Raw genomic sequence first — 22,792 nt, forward strand, 5'->3', positions numbered from 1 at the left:
TGTCTTTGTCAAACCGCTGCTAAGTTAAATCAAAGCAGCGGGAACCCTTCAGAGTTTCCTGTCAGCTCACATCAATCTGAGCAGCCAATTATAAAAACATTCAAACCCATGATCGGCATGGAATGCTTTTAAATTACTCAACTTCAAGATGATATTTCAAAGAGAAAAGTAACTTTTTTGGGGGGGATTTGTACAGAAATATTGTCCCCGAACAGAACATGACACAGCGTTTAGGTCAGCGCAGCATCATTAAGGATGTTTGAGATCCATCTGGCCTTTGAGCACCAAGTGCTTCAGCTCGAGATCTGAAGTGCCGAACCCCAATCTGTCTCCCCCTCTTTCCTCTCTTTATCTTTCCCCGTCTCCTCCTCAGACCAACTTTCTGTCCCTTCATCTTTCTCACTAAACTGCCTCCTGTCATTTTCTCTCTCCACTGGCTTCAAACTGTCTCGATGCACCAGAACATCTGTCATTTTGGGTTTGAGTCTCTCGACCCATAGACAGGCTTTGTCACAAAGCAGCAAAATCTGGTGGCATCATGGAGGTCCACAGGATCATTACACACATCGTGCTGAATAAATAATTATCACAAGTGTAAAGAATATTGCCAGTTTGTGGACAACCATAGGAAGTATATCGGATGAAATGAACATGATGTTTTTACTGAATTTGCCTTTTTGCCTGAATTAGCACTGGGCTTTTCTTTGTTGACTACGCTATTGGACGCTATTGGGGTTCCCATATTTTTTTTCATATCCTTTTTATAATATTTTGCCCAATTTCCTTGACTTCATTTAAGTAGTATAAATGAGTTATTAATAAATTACTATACACACGCCTCCGAGGCATCTGCAGCTAAGCAAAATGCTAACACTGGATAACTTTACTCCCATGTCATTCCTACTGCCAGCTAGCTGCAGGGGCATCATGGTGGGGGGTGGGACTGATTACCCAGGGCCCCAATGAGAGAAGGGCCCTCAAAAAGCTTGGAGTGAAAAGTTTGAATTTGCTAAAGATAAAATTGACACAATAAACCCTATGTAGGGCCAGATTTGGCTTGTGGGCTGTAAGTTGAGTATCACTGCTTTAAGCCATTTACCACACTGACAATAAATATTCACGCCTAAAGTACTCTCCTGTTTCTCTCCTGATATGACTATTCGATGCTTTAACCCAAAAGATGCCGTGAAGTCGCTCTGGTCTTTGTGTTACATGTAACACTAGTGACATTTCAACAGTCACAAAGTGCAGCACTATTTTTTTTAATGAAATGTTAGACATGATAAGGATTTATAAACAATACCTAACAATAAAAATTTCCTTTAAATAATCTGTTCATTCCAAACCATTTCCAGGCCTGGTTTTCTAATTTTATAACTTTTCCATAATTCTCATGATTGTGGGAACCTGCGCTGTTGAGAATTTACAGAATTCAATTAATTTGGATCAGACACGGTTGTTACATAACTAAGCAATGTATGGTTTCTATTTAAGGTATCCTTGCTTTCCTCTGTATCCTCTCCACGTTTCCTCCTGTTCCCCCTCATCAAGTTAATGAGCAGATTAAATCAGACTTTCATCCCTTACTGAAGACGTTCAGCCAGTGAATGTCTGATCATCTGAACACGCTGTTAGGCACTAACATCTCATCAGACCATTACATATGAGGACAAAACTGGCCTCATGCATTTAAACACATGTGAGTCAGGAATATTATGGTATGGTGACCAGTGTTGGTTCAATGTCAGCTGTAATTCCACTGTGTTGTATTAGTGAGAGCAACAGTGTCAGCTCAGATCACAGCCGGCAGAGACAGACCTGCACATGCAAGTAAAAGTCCTCTAACATCAACTCAACGTTACCCGATGATGCTCGAGATATCGTTGTTCAAACACGTTAACATAATGAACATGATGTGTGTTTTTTTTCTGCGTCATCTTGACCACAAAGAGTGTGGAGCCATGACATCAGCAGGTAGAGCAAAGTTTAATCAGTAACTCCCCCAGGGGCCAGATGCATAAATGAAGTGTGCACACAAAGACCATGCGTACGCCTTTTACCACACACTAAACCTTTGAAACCTAGAGCGACATCACTTTTCTTGTGCTCCTTTCAGATTTTCAAGTTATTAAACCTTTGAACTCTAAGCAAGTTGGTGTGATTTCTTTAAAAAATCTGTTCCACAAATGGCAAGAAATAAGTAGATTTATAAAATGATTTTTAAAAAGCTCGGGAGAAAACATCTAGGGTAAAAATATAGGGAAATATTGTATTTCTAACTATCATAAATAGATATCTTAAATTATGTTACAGAATTATTTTAATTTTCAAGCGCATTTTCCAGGTCATTACATTTTTTTTTCTTAATAATAATTTTAAGGTAATTTTCTTGTCTTTTTTTTTTTTTTAACCAATTTCTTGCAAATTTTAGGGTCACTTTTTACCTTATTGCTGATTACCTTCTTCTCATCTTTTTGACAGAAATAAAGCCAAATTTCTCAGGTTTCAAAGTATGAGGGAGGACTGTGCAGAATGAGTCATCTCTCGCATTCTTCAGAGCAGCATACACTGGGTTCCAGAGGAAATAGCTGCAGGTGTAATGATGAGGACGAGATTGAATACAAGTTGAGAGATGGATAACATTGTCTTTGGGTTGTTTGCCATTTTGTGTAACTATTTTTGCAGCTCACACAGCGTTCTGTAAAAAAATCAATCAAAGGTGCATTTATAAAGTAATTTGACATTATGTATGAGTGATTAATTTAATCATTACTTTAATTTACATTCATCTCTCTGCCAGTGATCTTTTAATTTTATCCTGTGAAGCACTTTGTAAAGTCTGTTTCCACATGAGCGCTCTGAATGAATAAAAGATCCTTTTGATGTCTAACAGTAATTATGATTGTGATTTTAACACGATGATGGTTTACACAAATGTGATTAATTAGTGGCACAGATGCTGCCACAAATATCTACGGCTAATGATGGATGCTCTGGCACTGTTGGAGAACCTCGCCGATGTGATGCAGTGAGCGAAATTGCTCCTTATTTAACGTATTTCTCACTATGAGCTGTAAAAAGAGGTGGAGGGAGATAAGTATCGATATCCAAACATATGTTTAGGTGTGTTTCTACATCTATTTATAGTGATGTGATTTTAGATTTTAGGATGTTTCTCTGATATTAGGATTCGTCTTGGATTTTAGGATGTTCCTAGGATTTTAGGACATTTATCAGATTTAAGGATATTTCTCAGATTTTAGGATGTTTCTAGGATTTCAGGAACTTTCTATGATTTTAGGATGTTTCTAGGAATTCAGGACCCCTCTAGGATTTTAGGACATTTCTAAGATTTAAGGACATTTCTAAAATTTCAGGAAATCTCTAGGTTTCTCTGACACTTCTAGGATTTTAGGGTGTTTCTAGGATTTAAGGACATTTCAAGGATTTCAAGAAATTTCTAGGACTTGAAGTTTCTAGTATTTCAGGACAGGATGTCGCAGACAGTCAGTCTTTCTTTACAGTATTGCTCACTAAAGGCTGTAATGAATGGTAGAGAGAGACTATTTACGGTGATCTGTGGGTGTGGAAATGAGGCTCGTGCATGTGCACCCAGCACCACAAAGACTGAGCTTTGTAAGACAGAATCATGTGCACATACAGCTTTATAAATGCTTGCTTATGCATCACTTACCCCTGACTTCTATCCTGTGAACACAGAAGGTTAATCATGAGTGTTTGAACAACACACCAGAGGCCAGATGCTGAAAACTCTGTAGACTCACAACTAAAACTGTGTGTACGCTCAAAGACAGAAATAAGCATTTACATTTTTTTCTTTAGATTTATCGCAATCAAAAACATGCTGTATTCGGGTAAGAGCAGATTAATGTATCAATGAAGACGCATTAAACTCTGAAAAAGAATATTTCAGTGCAAGGGGAAAAGAAGAAGTAATGTGATGTGACCTGACACTGTAATACTTCCTGCTATTCAAAGATGAGCGGTAAAAAGGTTTCTATTTCAGCTCCACGTTATGAGAAGGAGAGAGACAGGATTATTAAGCCTCTCAAGGGGTACAAAAAAATGAGAAGTCTGTGCTGTGGAGGTTTACAGACTTCTACTTCTACTGGATGAGACACACCCCTCAATTTGGATTATTTTCTCTATATATTTACTTTTCATTCATTCATTCGTACAGAGGAGACCACTTATACAGTTCTGCTCATAGGTTTACATACCCCGGCAGAATTCATAAGATATGTATTATTCTATAAAGAAAACACATTTCTTTTATATTTGATGGGATTTAAATTCAACTATAAGGCATTGCAGAGCAGCACAATTATTTAAGGTACAAGGTAGATTTTTAAGTCATTTTTTAAACAAATTTTCGTTCGAAAGAAAATGCAAGATCCAAGGCCCAAACAACAGGGTTGACCTTCGAATTGTGTCTACTTTGTTTTATGTTTTTAGAGACGTCAACAACAACCCTCTGACCTGCTTTTCTATGGCATTTGTATATTTAATGCATGATATTAGGTTGAAAAGCTTGCATTACTGGGCATTATAAATCCACCTGACAGGCTTCAACCTCAAGTACTTTCCCTGAGCAGAACAAACACTTCACTTCAACTTCTCTTTCTGATGTATCTGGGAAAATGATGTGCACATGCATTACCATGGTTATCAAATGATCTCTTGGATAATTTTGTAATCTTACAAGATCACTTCCTGCACAGTTCCCACGATAATCAGATGGACTTAGTTATTTATCCTTGGTTCTCATTTCAACATCACATATCAGTACTGCGGTTGGTCTCCTTCACCTTCCTACCGCTAACAAACTGCACCAGAGTCTGATTCAAAACCGGACACACTTCGTCAAAATGTCTCACTCAGGACCCCAGCCTGGGGCTGGTGTTGCAAGGACTAATCAATTAATCACGTAATCAATCAATAGAAAATTAATGGCAAATATTTGGTTAATTGTTAGTCATTTTTGAAGCAAAAATGTCAAATGCTGGTTTTGGCTTCTTATATGTGAGACTTAGCTGCTTTTACTGTTGTAAATGACAAAGAATGTCATTTACAACAGTAAATGAAGAGCCTTTGAGTTTTGGAATGCTGGTTGGACAAAAGAAGCAAACCGAAGATGTCACTTTGGACTCTGAAAAATTATGATGAGTATTTTTCGCATATGTCTTTGAGATTTTATAGGTCACAAGGTCACAGTGACCTTGACCTTGACCATTGACCACCAAAATCTAATCAGTTCATCCTGTAGTTTGCTTAAACGTTTGTGACAAGTTTAAAGAAATTCCCTCAAGGTGTTCCTGAGATATCGCGTTCACAAGAATGAGACGGATAAGGTCACAGTGACCTTGACCTTTAACCTATAACTACCACAGTCTAAGTAGTTCATCTTTAGGTCAAAGTGGACGTTTCTGGTGAATTTCAAGAAGGTGTTCATGAGATAATGGTTTTACAAAAATGAGACGGATGCAAGGACCCAGTGACCTTGACCTTTGACAATCAAAATCTAGTCAGTTGATCCTTGAGTCCAAGTGGATGGTTGTGCTAAATTTGAAGAAAATCCCTCGAGGTGCTCTTGAGATATCAAGTTCACGAGATCGGAAGACAGACAAACGGACAGCCCAAAGACACTTTGCCTCTGGCCTTGGCTATCACTTGCACAGAGCCATAAAAATGTATGCCATGAGAATTTTTTGTAAATATGATTACCACATAAGCATTCTACACAAAGTGGCGTCCAACAAGGCCACAGAGTGAAGAGCCTCCATCAGTCTCAGCTACATTGTTGTTTTTGCCTAAGCCCGATGACTCAGACATCTCCAGAGAGGAAATGACATCCAGGCAGACGCTGTGACAGGTCACGCCAGCTGACGGAGCACAGTAAGTGGAAACTGATGTGAGTATTGACAGGAAATGACTGGAACATCTCATTTTCAGACGTAGCCTGGTAGGTAGGTGGGCAGCCGAGGCATCGTGCACTTTCACACGTCTGAGTGTGTGTCAGAGAACATGCATGTGTGAATTATGAGTGTAACACACAGGAAAACGCTCAAGATTGTTTACAAGGGATTTGGCGTTGTTGGTGACATTAATCCTGCCTGTTTGTATCCTGTAACAACTACACCACAACAGCCACTGCAGCTAATTCTTTTAGAAAATCTCATAGATTAAATTGGTATAAAACATGCAAACTGTTTCCAAAAATGGATGTTTTCCCTTTTTACATGTTGTGTGAGCACACAGTGGAATTTCTTTGATGGCAAAACCCAACTCTACATTTTTTAAAAAGTAAATAATGTAGATTCCACCATATTTGAGTTTGCTACGGACAAACACACACACGCACACACACACACACACACACACACACACACACACACACATACACAAAACCCTCATCATCTAATATTATGAATATAATGCTTCTTTCTTTGACAGTTTCCATTTGGATTCCTTTGCTCAGAACTGCAGCAGCGGTTCACAGACAGAAGCTGCGCACCTGCACACATGTGCTGGCATCCTTCCCCTGAATCTCTCACCCACACACAAACACACACACATCTACACGCGCTCGTATAAAAGGCTCAAGATGTGGATTGAACACGGCTGTGTGTGTCCACTTACAGACAGAAAGGCAGCAGAGACAGCAGGGTCTCTTTGGTGGGGCGGGCTGTGAACTCCGGCAGCGTCTGGATCAGTTTGTTCATCACCATCCGAAGGTAGCCCTGCAGCTGCTTCCTCCTCTCCTCCACAAACTTGGCATCCTGCAGACAGAGAGAGACACAGAGAGAGAGACAAACAGAGCAGGGAAGGAGAGATAAGAACCAGTTAGTTTCAGCTTCGAAAAGCTGAAGTTAAAGCTGCAAAAACAGCTTTTTAAAACCGCACCGAAATAATGCATTAATGGGATATGGTGGCCATAATCAATATTTTTATATTAACGATGAATTACATGACTTACAGGTTGTGGTGAACCCAAAAAGAATTAACAGTTCTGTAGATCCCCTCTATGAACCTTTTTTAGCAGGGATACTGGATGCCAGGGACTCAGGATGCCAGGGGCCACAGCAGCCCCGTAAACAATTCTAGGATTTTAAAACATTTCTATGAATTTAGTATATTTCTAGAATTTTGGAACATTTCTATCAATCTCCTTAGTTTCTAGTATTTTAGGACATTTCTTGTATTTTAGTCCATTTATAAGATTTTTGGACATTTCATTTTTTTTGTGACAGATTTCTTTAAAATGTTAAAGTAAGTATCAAGGTTTTCTTCTTATCTCAGTCTCATAATTAATGAATCCTTTAACTGTTGCACAAAAGATCTGAGCAACCTAAGTAAAAAGTGAAGAAAAAAAATCTTAAGGTGCCTTTAAATCTATCTTAGCCACAACATGGCTAAGCTTACGTAATAATTGATGAAAATGAATGCATCCTGTGAAGTGTGTTTTGTCCCCAGGAGAACCCAATGAAAATACTAATACTAATTTTACACTTAAATGTGACTTCAATTTACTTTCATTACAATTTACACCCATACATTTGTCTTTTCCTGCTTGCTTGATTGTTTTGATTTGTGAATCAAATTTACTTTTTGGTTTGTGCTTTCTTTTAGGGATTCTTCCAGAAATTGATTGTTTTCCTCCTCAGACCAGTTTTGTGTCCCATTGTTTGATTTGTCCCTGTGTGTTTCCTCCTGTCAGGACAAATACTGTATGTTTTGCAGGTAAAACTACAATTTATCCACAATACTGCCTATGAGCAGGCCTCCAAACCCCATGAAAAGCAATGCTCCATACCTGATAAAAAAAAAAACAACAACATGCATTTCGGAGGATTAACACACCTCAATATTTGTGCTTATTTTGTCATTTGGTTGCTGATGTTGTAGAAAAATTAGGCACAGTCATGTGAGCATTCAGACCTCCCTCACACAGCGACTCTGGAGGCAGAGGCACAAAGCCACATGGCCACTGCTAGCAGGGCTAATCCGTGTCCAGCACGGCTCAGAACAAAGCCTGGGCACTGTTCCGTTTCACTCTCTGGTGCTGGGACTGGAACAAACAGCCGCTATGGGAGGCCAACAGTTTTCTGTTACTGAGACTATTGCTTCTCTTTTGATCTAAAATCCCGAAATCCAAGTGGATTGTCTTGTCATGAAATACAAATGTGTTTTTTTTTTCTGTACAAGAAGCCCTATACCACAAAGAATATCAAAATTAAAGCAGTGATAAAACAAGGCTGGTGCAGGTTCAAAGTCATTAATCAACGGGTGCAGTGAAATTACTGCTTATTTATGAGATGTTAACATCTGAGGCCCATGGGGACTTTTCTCATTTGTTTTCGACAAGCTACCTGGAGGAAGGACATTACAGTGCCTGCCATTGATGACATTAAGATTAGACTGCTCCTAATTTTTAAAAAAGGAAGTCAATACAACCTTTGACAACTATAAAAAACAGAAAATACAGCCAGCGGGGAGTAGTGAACTAAATGTAATTAAACTAGTAGTTTACCTACATTATGCAGTAGTGTCAATTGTTCAGCTACATTCATTTTTGCATATAGTTTGGAATAGTTAAATTACTTTTTTGAAATTTTTCTGTGTAGATAACTACTGGCCATAAAAGGAAAGGAATCATGTTTTTATCTACATTGCCTCTCTGGTTTAATTTTTTAATTTTTTGTTATATGCATAACAGGACACTCAACATTCTCTCATTCTCATTATTGTTTATCATGCTGGGTCGAAAAGTTTGCTGTCACTTGCCTGTGTGGCAGCTGCTCCTGTTATCCACTGATTTGATCTTTCGGTTCTAATCAAATTGATGGTTAAATTATAAACTCTGTGTTACAACTTTACAAACTGCTGCAGAGGAAAAACATTACTTATAAAGAGCCATGCAAAAACATCTGAATTTTGAGACAGGAACACAGAATCATAAAGAGGACACACCCACAAGACAAAGTGAAAAAAAAAGAGGTTTTCCATCGTCACCTACCATCACATATAAATTCTTATTCTGTGGGAAACAATATTAACTGTGTGTGAATCACTGTGTATATCCAAAAAAAGCTGTGTATAACAACAGATGGACAATTTGGTGAAAATATTTTAATTTCTCTATAAATGCTAACTGAATTTCCAGAGGCACATTAGATGCCTTTAGCTACTTATTCATGGCACAGTACATTCGCATTTTCCCGCTTAACCTACCAAAAAGTTGGTTTATAATGCTCAGCACAGTGGCCAGAGACAACTTTTTCAAATAAGGGAGTCACTAGGAGGTTCACTGTCACCCCAATCAGTGGGTAAGTGTGACTTTGGGGGAGCAGGAGCGGATAAGTAAAGTGTGCTGCGTGCAGGGTGAAACAAGCACGGCAGAACCGGGTAAATCTGATGTGTCAGATTAGGCTGTGCGTGCCAGCGTGGGTTTCATGCTATGTCAACACAATAAGGGACACCCCGACCGCTTTCATAGATGTCAGCGCAGTAATAACACTAATGGACATGATGACAGATTCATCCTCTCGTGGAGACGGAGAGGAGGGCTGGAGAGGCCAGGTGCTGTGTCGTGTTTGCACAGAGGAGCGAGAGGGCAGAGCAGAAACGACCGTGGCATACTGATGCAGGTACAAGGCTGAATCTGTCCTCTTACATCTGTCTGCTCACATCAAGCTATCTCAGCACCGTGCTCCCTCCCTCTTGTCCTCTCCACACTGCTGTACTGATATGACATGAAGCCTAAATCAGTCTATTATTATTCATCATATGGGAGAGGACATGTACCGGCACATACAAAATATGAAGGTGAGACAGACCTATTCCTGCCCTATAGGAGCAATAGAAATCCTGCACATCCTTTTTTAAAGGTAAAAATGAAGATATGAGAGGCTCTTTGAAGGCAGTTTACTATTTATTTGGTCAAAATTAAGGCTGTAATCATTTTTACTGATAGCTGTTTTACTATATAAGAAAAAAATATGTCAAAAGAAAAAAGGAAAAGCAAAACAGACAGCAAAACCAAGTGAGCTACATCAAAGGAAAGCTAGCCATCAGAATAGCCTCGGTTTGCCTTGGCTAATGCTAAAGCTACCTTGCAGTGAATGAAATACAAGAATTACCATCACGCTGTTGCATACCTTTGTGCATTAGACATTTTTGTCAGAATTAGTAGACAAATTTTTGATATATGGTCAAAAATATGTTTTGTAAGGTCACAGTGGCCTTTGACATTCAAATACTAAATTTGAATCAGTCCATTTTTAAGTCCAAGTGGAAGTTTGTGTCATATTTCTTGAACCTTCCTCATTTTGAGCATGATGAATGCATCATGTTTCCCAAATTTTGCAGGTACTCCAGAAAAAAAGTTAACCTTTTGTCCAACCCTCTCCTCCCCTCCCCACACAGAGATATATGTATATATATACATATACACACACACACACACACACACACACACACACACACAAATATGCCTACACATATCCATATAAGACAGAAATATATAATACATGTATGCATGTATGCACATATCACCCCCCCATATGGAAGAAAAAAAAACGCGTAATGTAGCGAAAAGCAATTTTTTTCATGACAGCTTCTGTAATTAATTCAGTCTGCCTTTGTGGGACAGTGTTGGAGCTTTAAGGAGCAGTGAGGTTTATGGACTCTGTCTTGCCGCCCTCTCCTCTAGATGTCTAACACATCATGGACTCTAGTTCCACGGTAAGACATTTCTATATGCATGCTTATCAGCAGCGATATGGGATCATAAAATGATCTTGTAATGGCAGACAGATAAACTGGATGTATATGCGCGCACACACAAACACACAAACACACACACACAAAGACACACACACCAGAGCTAAATGTCACTTCCCGGAGAGGAGAGATAAGCAGGAGAGGGGGGAAGTCAATGGAAGAGAAGCGTAAAGTAGTCACATATGCGTCGGGGTCTCCACAACTGCTCAGTGAATTTGCTGCCAGCTTTACGCCTTTCAGTTCAAGCAGAGGTGAAAAAAATCCCTCCAAACCGCATGTCTGAAGAGCTAAATGTTGCCTGGCAACAAAAAACACTCTCAGAAGTGAAAAGTAAGCACACCCTGCGGTACCAACAGGAAATCAATGCTTTTGACCGAGACTTCGATCCTGCTGTGGAATAACTGTGTGTTTACAGTGATACATATTCTTTTTTGGTTTTATTTCTCTGCAGCTCGGGAGACAGCAGGGATGTAGAGGCGCCATGTAATGGAAGTTCCAGACCAGATTTAGTGGTTGCATAAGAAGCTGTTTGCTTTGGATACTTATAACGAGCAGACTGTGAACAAATTTAAGGATTTCCTGTATGTGAATGGCTCCCTTGGTGTCTGTTATATTTTCCAGAAACAAAAAGTTTCTAAGCTTCACATATGCAGTCAAAATAAAAATAAAATCCCCCACATTAAAAATCAACCTGAGCGCTGATTTGAACCCACTTGAATTAAACGAGTTGCGCACCTCGTTAGTACACGCTGGCAACAAAACAAGGTCAACACTTTTCCACCAAGTCAGCCCACACTGGACCGCAGCGAGGCTGAACAGGCTGTTCTCTAAACACACACCAAACCGCGGGTCCGCGCCATGCATAAAACATCGATTCAGGAATGCTCATACAAGACGGCCACAATGTCTCCTTGTCATAATTAAAAGCATAAAACATGTATATTGCATAATATGTGAACGCAACATACTAAGACTGGTTAATAATTCACTTTGTAGTTTCTGATTAATTAATCAGGGCGGCCTTGGCACTCCTTGCTTTGTGTGTGCAGATGGGCCGACTGCCGATGGCGGATGGCGGTTGTGTCAGTGCCATTTTTGTGCTGTGATTTACATCTCAGGACACAAATGTAATGTTACTGTAAATACACTTATCCAGAGCTATAAAGTCCCATTGTTATTGTAATATGCATTGAAACAAATATCTTAAGTGGGGATCAGTGTAGACTTTAATTTTATATTATTATAAATTAGTTAACCATATGAATGGCTAATGGTGAACCAAACATCAGCAATGGCACACAAATACATTTGATCACAAGCCCGATCACTAATAAAGGTGAAACGATTCACGATTCCAGTAAACCAGGCAAGCAGCGACCTCCAAGACTGAGTGATGAAACCAATAACTGCAGTTCCTCTAATGTCCACTAGAGGCTAACTCCAACAGCGAGTCAATCCTCATAGACCCCCATGCCAAAATGGCCAGCTTTACAGCATGTTTAACATATGTAAACATTGTGGCATGAAAAATGCATTTGGTCTTTTTACTTAGTTACTACATTTATGATAAATGAACGGGGGATAGAGTTTTATAGAATTCACCTGCTTACATTTTGTTAGGGCTTAAAGTTATGACAAACGGTGTGAGTCAGATCCACCCCTCACTCCTCCACCCTCTTGTTCAAATAATGTCTCTTCTGGCTCCAAAAAACCAAGATGGTGGCAGCCAAACCTCTAGGTTTCAAAATAGGAGTCCACAAACTAATAGGTGACGTCACAGTAGCTGCGTTCATTATTTCTACAGTCTATGCAACCAAAGCTAACAACTAAAACAGGATGTGAGATATTACAGAATGTCCGCTATGAGGAAAAAAGCCAACAGTGAGTGTGTTGCATACTATTACTGGTGAGATATTACAATATTACAGCATGCCAAACCATGGTACCCCTGTAAAGTCAATAACACCCATTGAAACGAGTTACCATGGTTATGCACCTTATACTGGCAAGGAGAATCTCAGTGAATTATGTAATAATTACAGCTCAGTGCCTCTGAAAACGTACTGTTTATTCACACAAATGTATGTTGAACAATATTACACAGAGTGGGTATACTGTGTAGTTTGTAATTTGGATGCAACTTATTTCTTGGGCAACTGTAAGAAAATATAGATATGATTGACAAGTTTGCAAGTGGCAGAATACAGAGATATAGCACAGAAAACTTAGAAAGACTGTTTTAATTAAACTTGTCATTTTTAAGTTGTAACAACTTAACACAAATTAAGTAAACATGACTACAATTTAAACTTAATTAGATATAATCTAAACATATTAACAATTATAAAAAATTATATTTATATTATATTATAAATCTAAACAATTAGGACTAACAAATATATTTACTAACATTTTTCAATGAAAGTCAACTTGTCAGATTTTACAAAGTAGACTGGCACACAATCACCTGTAAAACAGCAAACTTGTCCTTTTTACACTCCAATGTTTGTACAGATTTAAAAAACTAAAATTAGTGTAGTAATTAGGGGCTTTAGGTGTAGGTGGGTTTTAATACATTTGGATAAAGCCTGACTGATTTGCACTTGCAAAAACTAAGAGACTGCAAGCTTGAAATTAACTGAAAATGAAGAGAGGTGTTGATCTTCTCACTTAACTTTCAGCCAGAAGGTACTGGTTCAACGTCTTTAAAAATAAGATTATGGATTGCATGCATCTTTTCATGTAGTTCCAACTCTGGCATTATTGAGTCGATCCCTCCGAGTCTTTTATAATCTGACTAACTCAGTTTGGTAAAACTGACACAATTTTCTTTGACTCTGACAAAATTAATTAAGTTGAACCAACTTGACAATGATCCACACATAGTGATATTCAGTGGTCAACTGATTTTACTAAAGCTATTCTATTTATTTTATTAAGTCCTACTAAAAATTGTCCATGCAAACTGTTCCCTAAATTTTTTGAGTATCAGTCCCTTTTTGCATCCGCTAATGTTGCGTGTATGTCTTCACAAATTGTGGGATGAACAGCAGTTGAAAACTAAATCAGAGCCTAAGGATACCAGTCAGGTTCAGTGACCCTAGTCTAATCTGCAATAACCATTTAAAATACTGGTGGGAAACTGCGCTGAGCCAACACCTTCTCAGGCCAAATCATCACACAACGCCACATTGCTGCGGACTTCCACTTCTATATATCATGCTCTAGGATGCTGCAACTGTGATGGCAACAGAAGCACATGTTAGGATGATGCTGCATGCGGTTATGTTTAGGCAACAACAGCACATGGACACTAACACCAGGACGTCAACAAACACACATGCTGGTTTTGGATGGTTAAGATTAGGCAAAATGGGACATGGTAAGGTGTAGAAAAAAATCATCACACCAGACATAAAAGTCTGTGGTTTGTTGGAACCATCAACCACCTTTTCAAACCTGATGTTGTTCTGACGTGTTTCATGTAGACGCGACATGTTACGACCAGCAACATTCTCAAGTGACGCTGCCTGTGCCTGCAGCCACTGCAGGCACCACCCAGCCATCCGCTGGCATATAATAACATCATGAATGATTCTGTACTACCACACTCTCACCTGAGATCTTCTAGCAGCATTTCATGCAGATGCAAAAGTTGGCTCAGGCGTCGCAATCTTATGCCAAAAGCACTGTGAAAATTCGGAATGAGAATGGGCTGGCTGTGCTGTGCCAAAAGCAACAGAGTGGAAAACATTACTTTTCCTGTAGCTGCTTCACAATTAAAGCCCCTTGATCGTTTGCTGTTCAAACAATTTATAAACGTGAAGCAGCAGCAGGAAACGTTGGGTTTGCATCAGCAGTAACTTCACACAGCTTGGCTGAATCCAATCAGTACAGACAGGAGTGAAACTAAATTACTGAGATGCTGACAGACTTTTAAAAACAAGGCTCTCTCCCTGGTCTCATGGTCCTGCTGTTACCAAGCAAGACCACAACACTGCAGCTTAGTGGTTTGAGCAGCAAGATAATATGCAAAAATGCTGACAAACCTTATTAGTCTGCAATTGTTGGCATCAAAACTTAAAGTTCATCCTCTACACAACCTTATCTGAGTGCTCACTAAACATGGACGAGCTGTGGTTTCTGCAACGGAAGAAACAGCGTTCTCCTAAAAGATTCCTTTACATTGTGCCTTGTGTTTTAATCTGCAGCTCCTGGGAAAAGAAAACCACAACGTCTTTCCATTTACAGCCTTGAAAAGGAAAAAAGAGAGAGCGAGATAAAAGCCAAAAAATGAGGTGATTTGTATCGAAGCCTGAGGCAGACAAGGGACTTCAGTGAGCCGGGGAGGAGACGATGATGCAAGTGGGCAAATGAGAGAAATTGATATTGAGGGATGAGAACAAAAAAAGGATAGCATTTGGACATAAGTCATCGAATGTGGATGAGGTTCGGACAGAGAGGAGAGCTGACAGCTGGGCTCTGAGGTCTGACAACAACATGTGCTGGATATGATCATCCTGCCCCCCCTCGGTCTCAGTGTTAGCATCAGGAGGGATTTGACAGGCGCAACTTGGGAACATTTAGTCTGTATGCATGGCCAGGCCCCTGACAAATCAGCTGGTTAAGAGCTGTCACAGCCTGTGTGTGTGTGTGTGTGTGTGTGTGTGTGTGTGTGTGTGTGTGTGTGTGTGTGTGTGTGTGTGTGTGTAAAACATCATCTGTATTGTTAGGTCACGCAGCTGGACAGTCTGGCCCAGAGCGCTCGGAGACACAGAGAGGGAGAGCCTCATTAGTTCATTAGCAGGACGAAGAGACACAGATGCACAAATGAGTCAAAGAGGCAAAGACTTGATGACCACAAGGCCTCGCGGGGACTCGTGGGACTCGTGGGGCCGCAGCGACCATTGTCAGGGGTCAACTCTGCCACTGGCTGTTATGACACTGGCCAATTTCCAAATGAAATGAATCCAAATGACGTTCCCTCAACAATGTTTTCATGATTGCTGCTTCAGTTGTGATAGTGAAGATGTCCTGTTCATAAGCACCACAGGACGAAACGTTAATGAAGAGTTCTGTTACATTAACACAAGCACGATCGCTTGGATGCAACTAAAAGTCATAATGATGAGTGTACAAGAGAAGTCAATGTGCTCCTATTTCAGATGTTATTACTCGACTGAATGGGTGTTATCAGCCCCATACGTGTTACACTAGCAGGAGAACTAGATTTCCATGTACCCGCATGGCAATTCTTTTAAACCTGGTTTTTAGGACCCTAATTGTGTCTACTTAAGAATTTACCTTGTTGCTAAGGTTTAACCCATAGCCCATTGGGTTTGTTTGGCGGCCAGCTTGAATTGATGTCCACGCCAATGGCGAAAAACACCAGTTTCATAACTCCTGAAATATTGTCTATGAACTCGGGTTTGACAAATTATCGGCTCTGCCGATTATCAGGGCTAATATTTGCCATTTTGTCAGTTCTCTGTATTGGCGTTTTGTTTTATTGTAATGGTCACTGATAAAAAGAATTAATTAAAAAGTCCAAAGAAAGTGTCAGCATGGGAGGAAGTTTTACAGGGAGCTATTTTTATTTATTCATATTTTATCTAAATTTACACTTGACTTTATAAAAAAGTTGCTGGGAACTTGCTGTATACGATTTGAAAAATTATGATAAAACATTTGCCAATAGCATTTAAGCAAAGTTTTGTGTTGATATTGGTTATATTACAAATTCTAAATATTGACATAAAGATTTTCATGTTCATTGTAAATGTATATCGGATCCAAATATTGGTTATCAGTCTCATTAAAAAACAATAATTGGTATCGGTATTGGCTCTGAAAAACCAATATCGGTAGACCTCTGCTGTGAACACAATCAGGAAGCGATTATGATGCCGCATTCCTAGAGACTGTGTCCCATATGAAACCAAAAGTCAGTGCTGATGTAACATATATTACTTAATGTCAGGTTATGTAACAAGAGGAGTACTTATGTTAGCCCAAACAACAATCCTTTCCATAACCTAGCCACATAGTTTGGGTGGCTACACCAAACAACGTGAAACTGAAAGCTCACAAAACTGCGACTGTAATAATGGTGATTTCTTCTGTCAAACATTGTTTTTGGAAAATTTTAGATAATTATTCTGAAACTTCTAGAAGGTATAGCAGGCCCCTTCTAACACACGTTTGAGGCTGATTACCACCGATATTGCTCATTTAATCGAGTGATGACATACCAAATGCTCTGTTACATACACAAACGATTGTTATTTGCTAAATGTTGAACAAAGAGATTTTATATGAGCCAGTTTATTCTGAAGTCTCATTCCAAATGTCAACATATACATTTGGCTCCATCCAATCCTGTATCTATCCTGCTTTAATCCCAAAGACAAATGACTGTTAACATCTCTCAACTGTCAACCGCAATTTTAAACACAACCTTCAATAATTCGCCATGCATTCATTCAATTATATTTAAAAAATGTAATGATGAAGCTTCTTTTCTCCAAAAAGTAATCAAAGATTTTCACATTATTCTGTTTCGCTGTTCAAAGAGAAATTAAGGCATTTCTGAAAGAAGATTGCACTTAAAATGCTTTAAAGAGCAAACTCAGAGATGAAAAAGATCTTTGCTAAAAGAAAATTACATTTTTCTAGTTACCACATGAACACATTCACACTGAGAGTGTTGATGAAGGTAGTACATGTAGTACATGTTAATATAGAAGTTAGCACTAGCCTGGTTATTATGGGTCAGATTTTGGGAAAAAATGTCATTAAAGTACCACTGCTATATGACTTCCACAGTCTCTATGTTAAACTGCTGCGTGGAGAAGCTGATTAAATGCAGCAGGAGTTGCTCTGTTATGATTTAGATCACTGAACTCCATGATTTCTTGCATCTTGCAAGAATCGCACCATTTCATCTCGCTATCAAGAGATATTTTGGAATGTATCTCACCCTTGACTTTGTGTAGGCTTCGACCTACAACTTCATTTGAGACTGCAGTTGTGTGGAAAAAGAAACCCCTCCTTTAGCATTTTGTAAAATCTGACTGATTCCAAACTGGCTACAATAATCTGTCAATGTAAACTCCAACACTAGAAGAATAAACTGAAGTCAGGAGCATATAGTTTTTGAATATCAAAGTTTCAAATGTCAATGCAGCTTGAGCTGTAAACTGCAGTTATGTAAAAGATTCATAATACGGGTGACTGAAATGTCAAAGCAACAGGCAGAAGATATCAAGAAGTCTCCCCCAACTTCTACAAAGAAAGAAACGTTCGGAAAAATATGAATACCTTCATGAAAAGTAAATCACTCCATTACAATATGAATGGAGGGAAGCAACACTATTAAATCAAGGGTCCCTGACTCAAGAGAGGTTGAAAATGTAGTGCTAGAAATACAAAACACATATGTATTCCATATTTGTTCAAATTCCTGTCACAACCCGTTACACATGTTAGTCTGCAGGTTAATTTTGTTCCTCTTGAGTTTACTGCATTGCACACCATCCTGGTCTGGTAGGAGCTAGTTAGCTAGTGGCGGCGCTTATTAGTCAGCTACCACTATCCCCCCTGCGCTCACCAGGGTAGTAAACAGCTCAATTTTGAGATGTTTAACCCATAGACTGTATGTTCTTTAAATAAAGTAAATATTCTTTCTTTATATACAGTCTATGATTAAACCCCTTTTGTTGACTATGTTAGCACTGTTAGCTCTGTTGGCAGTGTCAGCAAGGCTAGTGGTGCTAACATAATTAACAACGCTAAAAGGTTTTGGTGGTCAAAATGAAGCCGCTTAGTCATCGGGGCGACCTGGGGAGAGCCTGGAGGGTGGGCCAAGTGTTTCCGCAGCAACGCATTTCGCCACCATGACAGCGTTAACGGCTGTAATCACACAATGTGTAAAAAAAAATTAACCTGTTAGTTAAGGGGTGTTGGCTTATCGAAAGTAAAATAAACCGAAACTGACTATGAATCACATGTTACTCTACATGGAACATGTGATTTATGCACGGAGTGCAGGAGTTAAACCCACATCCAGTGAACACCTCTGTGATGAGTCCTGACAACATACGTGGCAGCAGATTAGCTAACAGTCTAATCACAGGCTAGTGGCATGCAAGCTGCCTCAGAAGTCAGCTGAGTGTTGGCACAGATAATCTCACTAAAGTGTGTGTGTATGTGTTACCTGTTAAATGTGAAAGGTATGTGTATGCTTTTCCATAAGATTTCCATAAATCCAGAGCAGAGCAGAACTAGGCCTACAGTTGTTTCCTGCTGAGCTGTCAATCATTTTGCAAAGTGTGAATGTGTGTTGATGTAACTGAGCGTGTCCTTGGCATGTAATACAGTTAGTGGGGGGTGTGACTACCTGATCTGCACTGACAGTTTGTATGTTTCATCCTGCAGCAGAGCAGATATCCACGGTGCAGCTAAAAGGCTTTTGAAGGTCTCTCCCTCTCACATCATCCTGACATTAACATTTCTCTATCATTAGCTGCACACAACACTAAGAGGCCCTGTGTGTGTGTGTGTGTGCATATCAAAATCAGCTTTGGATTTTGCAAAACTGTAGCAAAAGTGCCACTTTGTAATGGATGAAAGCAAGAAAGAGGCTGAAAGACAGTCTGCAGCAAAAACAGGGAGACAGAGATGAGAAAACTATACATATACACACCAACAGAGACGGAGACAAAAACAGAAACAGAGGGACTGGCAGAGACGACGCAACACCTTTTATCGAAACAGATTTTGTCATCGTCCTTAAATAAATGTTTTGAGAACCTGTCAGCCGAGGCTAGAAGAAAATACGTACATTACCATCATGTATATTGAGCTTCTTTTTATGTGCTCGTTTCTTTTGGAAGACACTTCAGTAAATGCATCATAAACCTTAAACCTGGAAGGTACCCCGAGTAGTTTTCAGTTGTGGAATATAACTACTTACTAGTACTGTACTTGTACTGGAATATTTTCTTTTCATGCCACTTTATACTTTGTATTTTTTTACATTTTTATTTCTCTTTATTTTACATTTAATTTTATACATAAAAGCCCAATTTTAGGACAATATAGCAGGAAAGGGTCATTTTCATGTGTTTGAATGTTCTGCATGTTATGCGTGTTATTTTTAACTAGTAATAAAAACTCCATTTAAGGCCATTTAACAATTCAACACTCTTGTTTGAGTAAAAACTCTAGGCACACTTCACTCGCCTCTCTGTAGCAGCTCCGCTCCCCACTCCACCTGAAAAAGAAGAAGGCCTTCGCTACGACCGACACTCTAAAGTGCTCCGAGAGAGCCAGAAACAAATACTGACTGCACTGAAATAACAGGGAACTCTGCACGGCAGGCCTGCTGATTACCGAGAACACCACACACACAATAAACACACCTGAATTTACAAAGTACACACATACACACACACACTGTTTCAGGGAGAACAGCAGTGTTTTACACACACACACACACACACACACACACACACACACACACACACACACACACACACACACACACACACACACACACACACACTGCCAATACAGCTCCTCTCTCTCTCTCAAACACACACCTCTTTATGCTGCATAGCTTCTGTTTTCACAAAGAAGTTCATGTTCTGCATGCACACACACACATAAAACGTACACACATACTTCACCAATCTGGTATTTATCACATCTTTGAGCTATAAAGCCCTCCACCTGCTGCCTCATTTCATTTCAGTCTGGCCCTGAGGCCTTCAGCTCTGTTTTCTGTTGGCAAACTTTCTCCAAAACTTCTGTTGATGTAGCAGCTTGTTTTAGAAATTTGAGGAAATTATTACATTTAATTAGTTTTACAGCTTGAAGGACTTCGTAAAATCCAATACTTTGTAGTGTTTAAAAAAACTCCTTAACTGAGTCGATATATATGTTGAAAGGCTGTAGCTGTAGCGTGCACAGGTCATGTTTGTTTAAATTTCAAAATTTTATAAGTAAAATTTGATCATTTAAAAATGTGAAAAGTTGTTCTTATAAAGGTTATTACTGCATCACCTCCAATACGTATACTCCAATTTGAGTATACGTCTGTGAGTGTACCAGACCAAAGCTCCTTTCTTCTGATTCCCAAAATTAACCATCAAATACAACTTTCTTTGACATTCTGAATACCTTTTTTTCAGGTTAAACTTACATCTGCAATAGTAAAACGTGCAAAAAGACAGGTGGATAAATGAGTGAGGTAGAAGCTCATATTTTTGATTTAATCTCTGGTAACCAAGGACAAGGGCTCCAGCAAATATCTAGTCTGAGACTTCATCTTTCATGCGTTGGTTATTGTTTTACTAATCTCTACGAACAGATATCTGCAATAAAGACGCTAATAAAAGGCTAAATTGTCTTAACTTAATCCAAGATTGCATTTCTGCCAATTTATTCCACCTCTTTTGCTCTCCATATGCACAGTTTAAAGTTGCTCGAATGTGACTTGGCTAGACTATAAACACAGACTAAGAACACTCTGGCTACAAAAATCTTTGTCCTGTTGCCAACAGATTCTACATTCATATGCAGATATCTGTTTGTAGTAGGGGTACAACGATTTTTAACAATGATAGGATGCTTGTTACAATACATGGTTGGCGATACAATACAAGAACGAAATGAAGAAAGAAAGAAGAAAGAAGAAAAACTTTTCAGTATTAAAACAGAAGCATCTTCACAGTGCAACCTGAGCTGAACTTCATCCCTGTGTACAGATTATATTTGTAATGGAAACTGTTATTACAAACTGCGTGGGTGAAGATAAGACCTCAAGAGGCTTATAAAGAATCACTGAAATAAAAATGAAATAAAAACATGATGTCAAACGGCGGTAAAGTTAATTTGTGCACAATAAGAAAATTACATTAAAATTTATTAAGAACGAAAAATGAAATGTTTGTGTATTATGAGAAGAAAACACTGGGAATCAAATTAACAGCGAAGAAGAGGCTGACAAACTCTATTACTTATGCCAGTTATTCAGAATGATTATATTGTCACTATTAAGCCCTGAAAATCATTGTTTCAAACGATGTTTCCCATCTGCTACATTGCGGTGAACTGACTACACCGTGAGCAAACCTCCACATGACCCCAGCATGATCAGGAAAATCAGCGTTTGGTGTTCAGATACTCTGATACCCATTAAAACTTTACAGGAAGTGCGAGTCGGTGTTCAATGTGTGTTTCCAGCCGTGTGCGGTGCTCCTGCTTTAAAATGTGGTCAGAGAGCAACAATGCCGGGGCTGCTATTTGCAGTGATGGCCAACTTCCTGGAGCCAAAAACCAATAATTCACACAAACCTGCAGAGTAATGGGCTTTCAGAGAGCTTCCCAGGACACAACAACACAGACGGGCTCGGCCTCTGATAGACACTTGCACTTCCACATGGTCCCACACAGTCCTGCAGACCCACACACACACACACAAACTGAGCCTCTTCTCACATTTGCAGCCTCTGCAAATCAGTCCAGTTTCTCGCCGTGACAGCGCAGTGTCTTTGAAGGTGGGGGAGTCGGACTGCAGATTTTGGCTGTGGCCACGTCAAATCCAACCAGCCAGAGAATCGGGGTCAGAACCAAATTATCTCCCAAAGGTTGGAGGGAGATGGAGGAGAGCAGGATGAAAGGAGAAAGAGAGAGAGAGATGGCAGTTCTCCTAACTAGACAGGTGAGTGAGCCGTGGGGACCTGGAGCAGTGATTGTCCCCTGGAGATGAAGAGTGACGCTGTGTGTCAGCAAAAGAGAAAAAAAGATGCCGAAAGAGGAGCAGTGCTAAAGTGCTGGCAGGGGAATGGTCTGACCAACAGGGTTTATTCAGAGGCCGGTACACTTTTTTCATGATAACTGGTGAAAGTCATGCAAGAATAGAGTGTTTAAGAGGAATTAAAAGGTTTAAAACAAGCGTTTACTAAAGCCATCCCCTGAAAGCAGA

The 22,792-nt window shown here is 39.4% G+C and overlaps 1 protein-coding gene across 1 annotated transcript in view; it reads right to left on the reverse strand.

The window, feature by feature from the left end:
• Positions 1 to 22,792, reverse strand: part of snx29 (sorting nexin 29) — a 179,102-nt gene that overhangs the window by 10,269 nt on the left and 146,041 nt on the right. Inside the window, exon 20 of the mRNA XM_088070391.1 lies at positions 6,661 to 6,800. Within this exon, the coding sequence (XP_087926517.1) occupies positions 6,661 to 6,800 (140 nt within the window). The remainder of the gene's footprint in view (positions 1 to 6,660; positions 6,801 to 22,792) is intronic.

This window comes from Plectropomus leopardus, chromosome 19, assembly GCF_026936395.1.
Source record: "Plectropomus leopardus strain MGB_pleo_1.0 chromosome 19, ASM2693639v1, whole genome shotgun sequence".
Classification (NCBI taxonomy): domain Eukaryota; kingdom Metazoa; phylum Chordata; class Actinopteri; order Perciformes; family Serranidae; genus Plectropomus; species Plectropomus leopardus.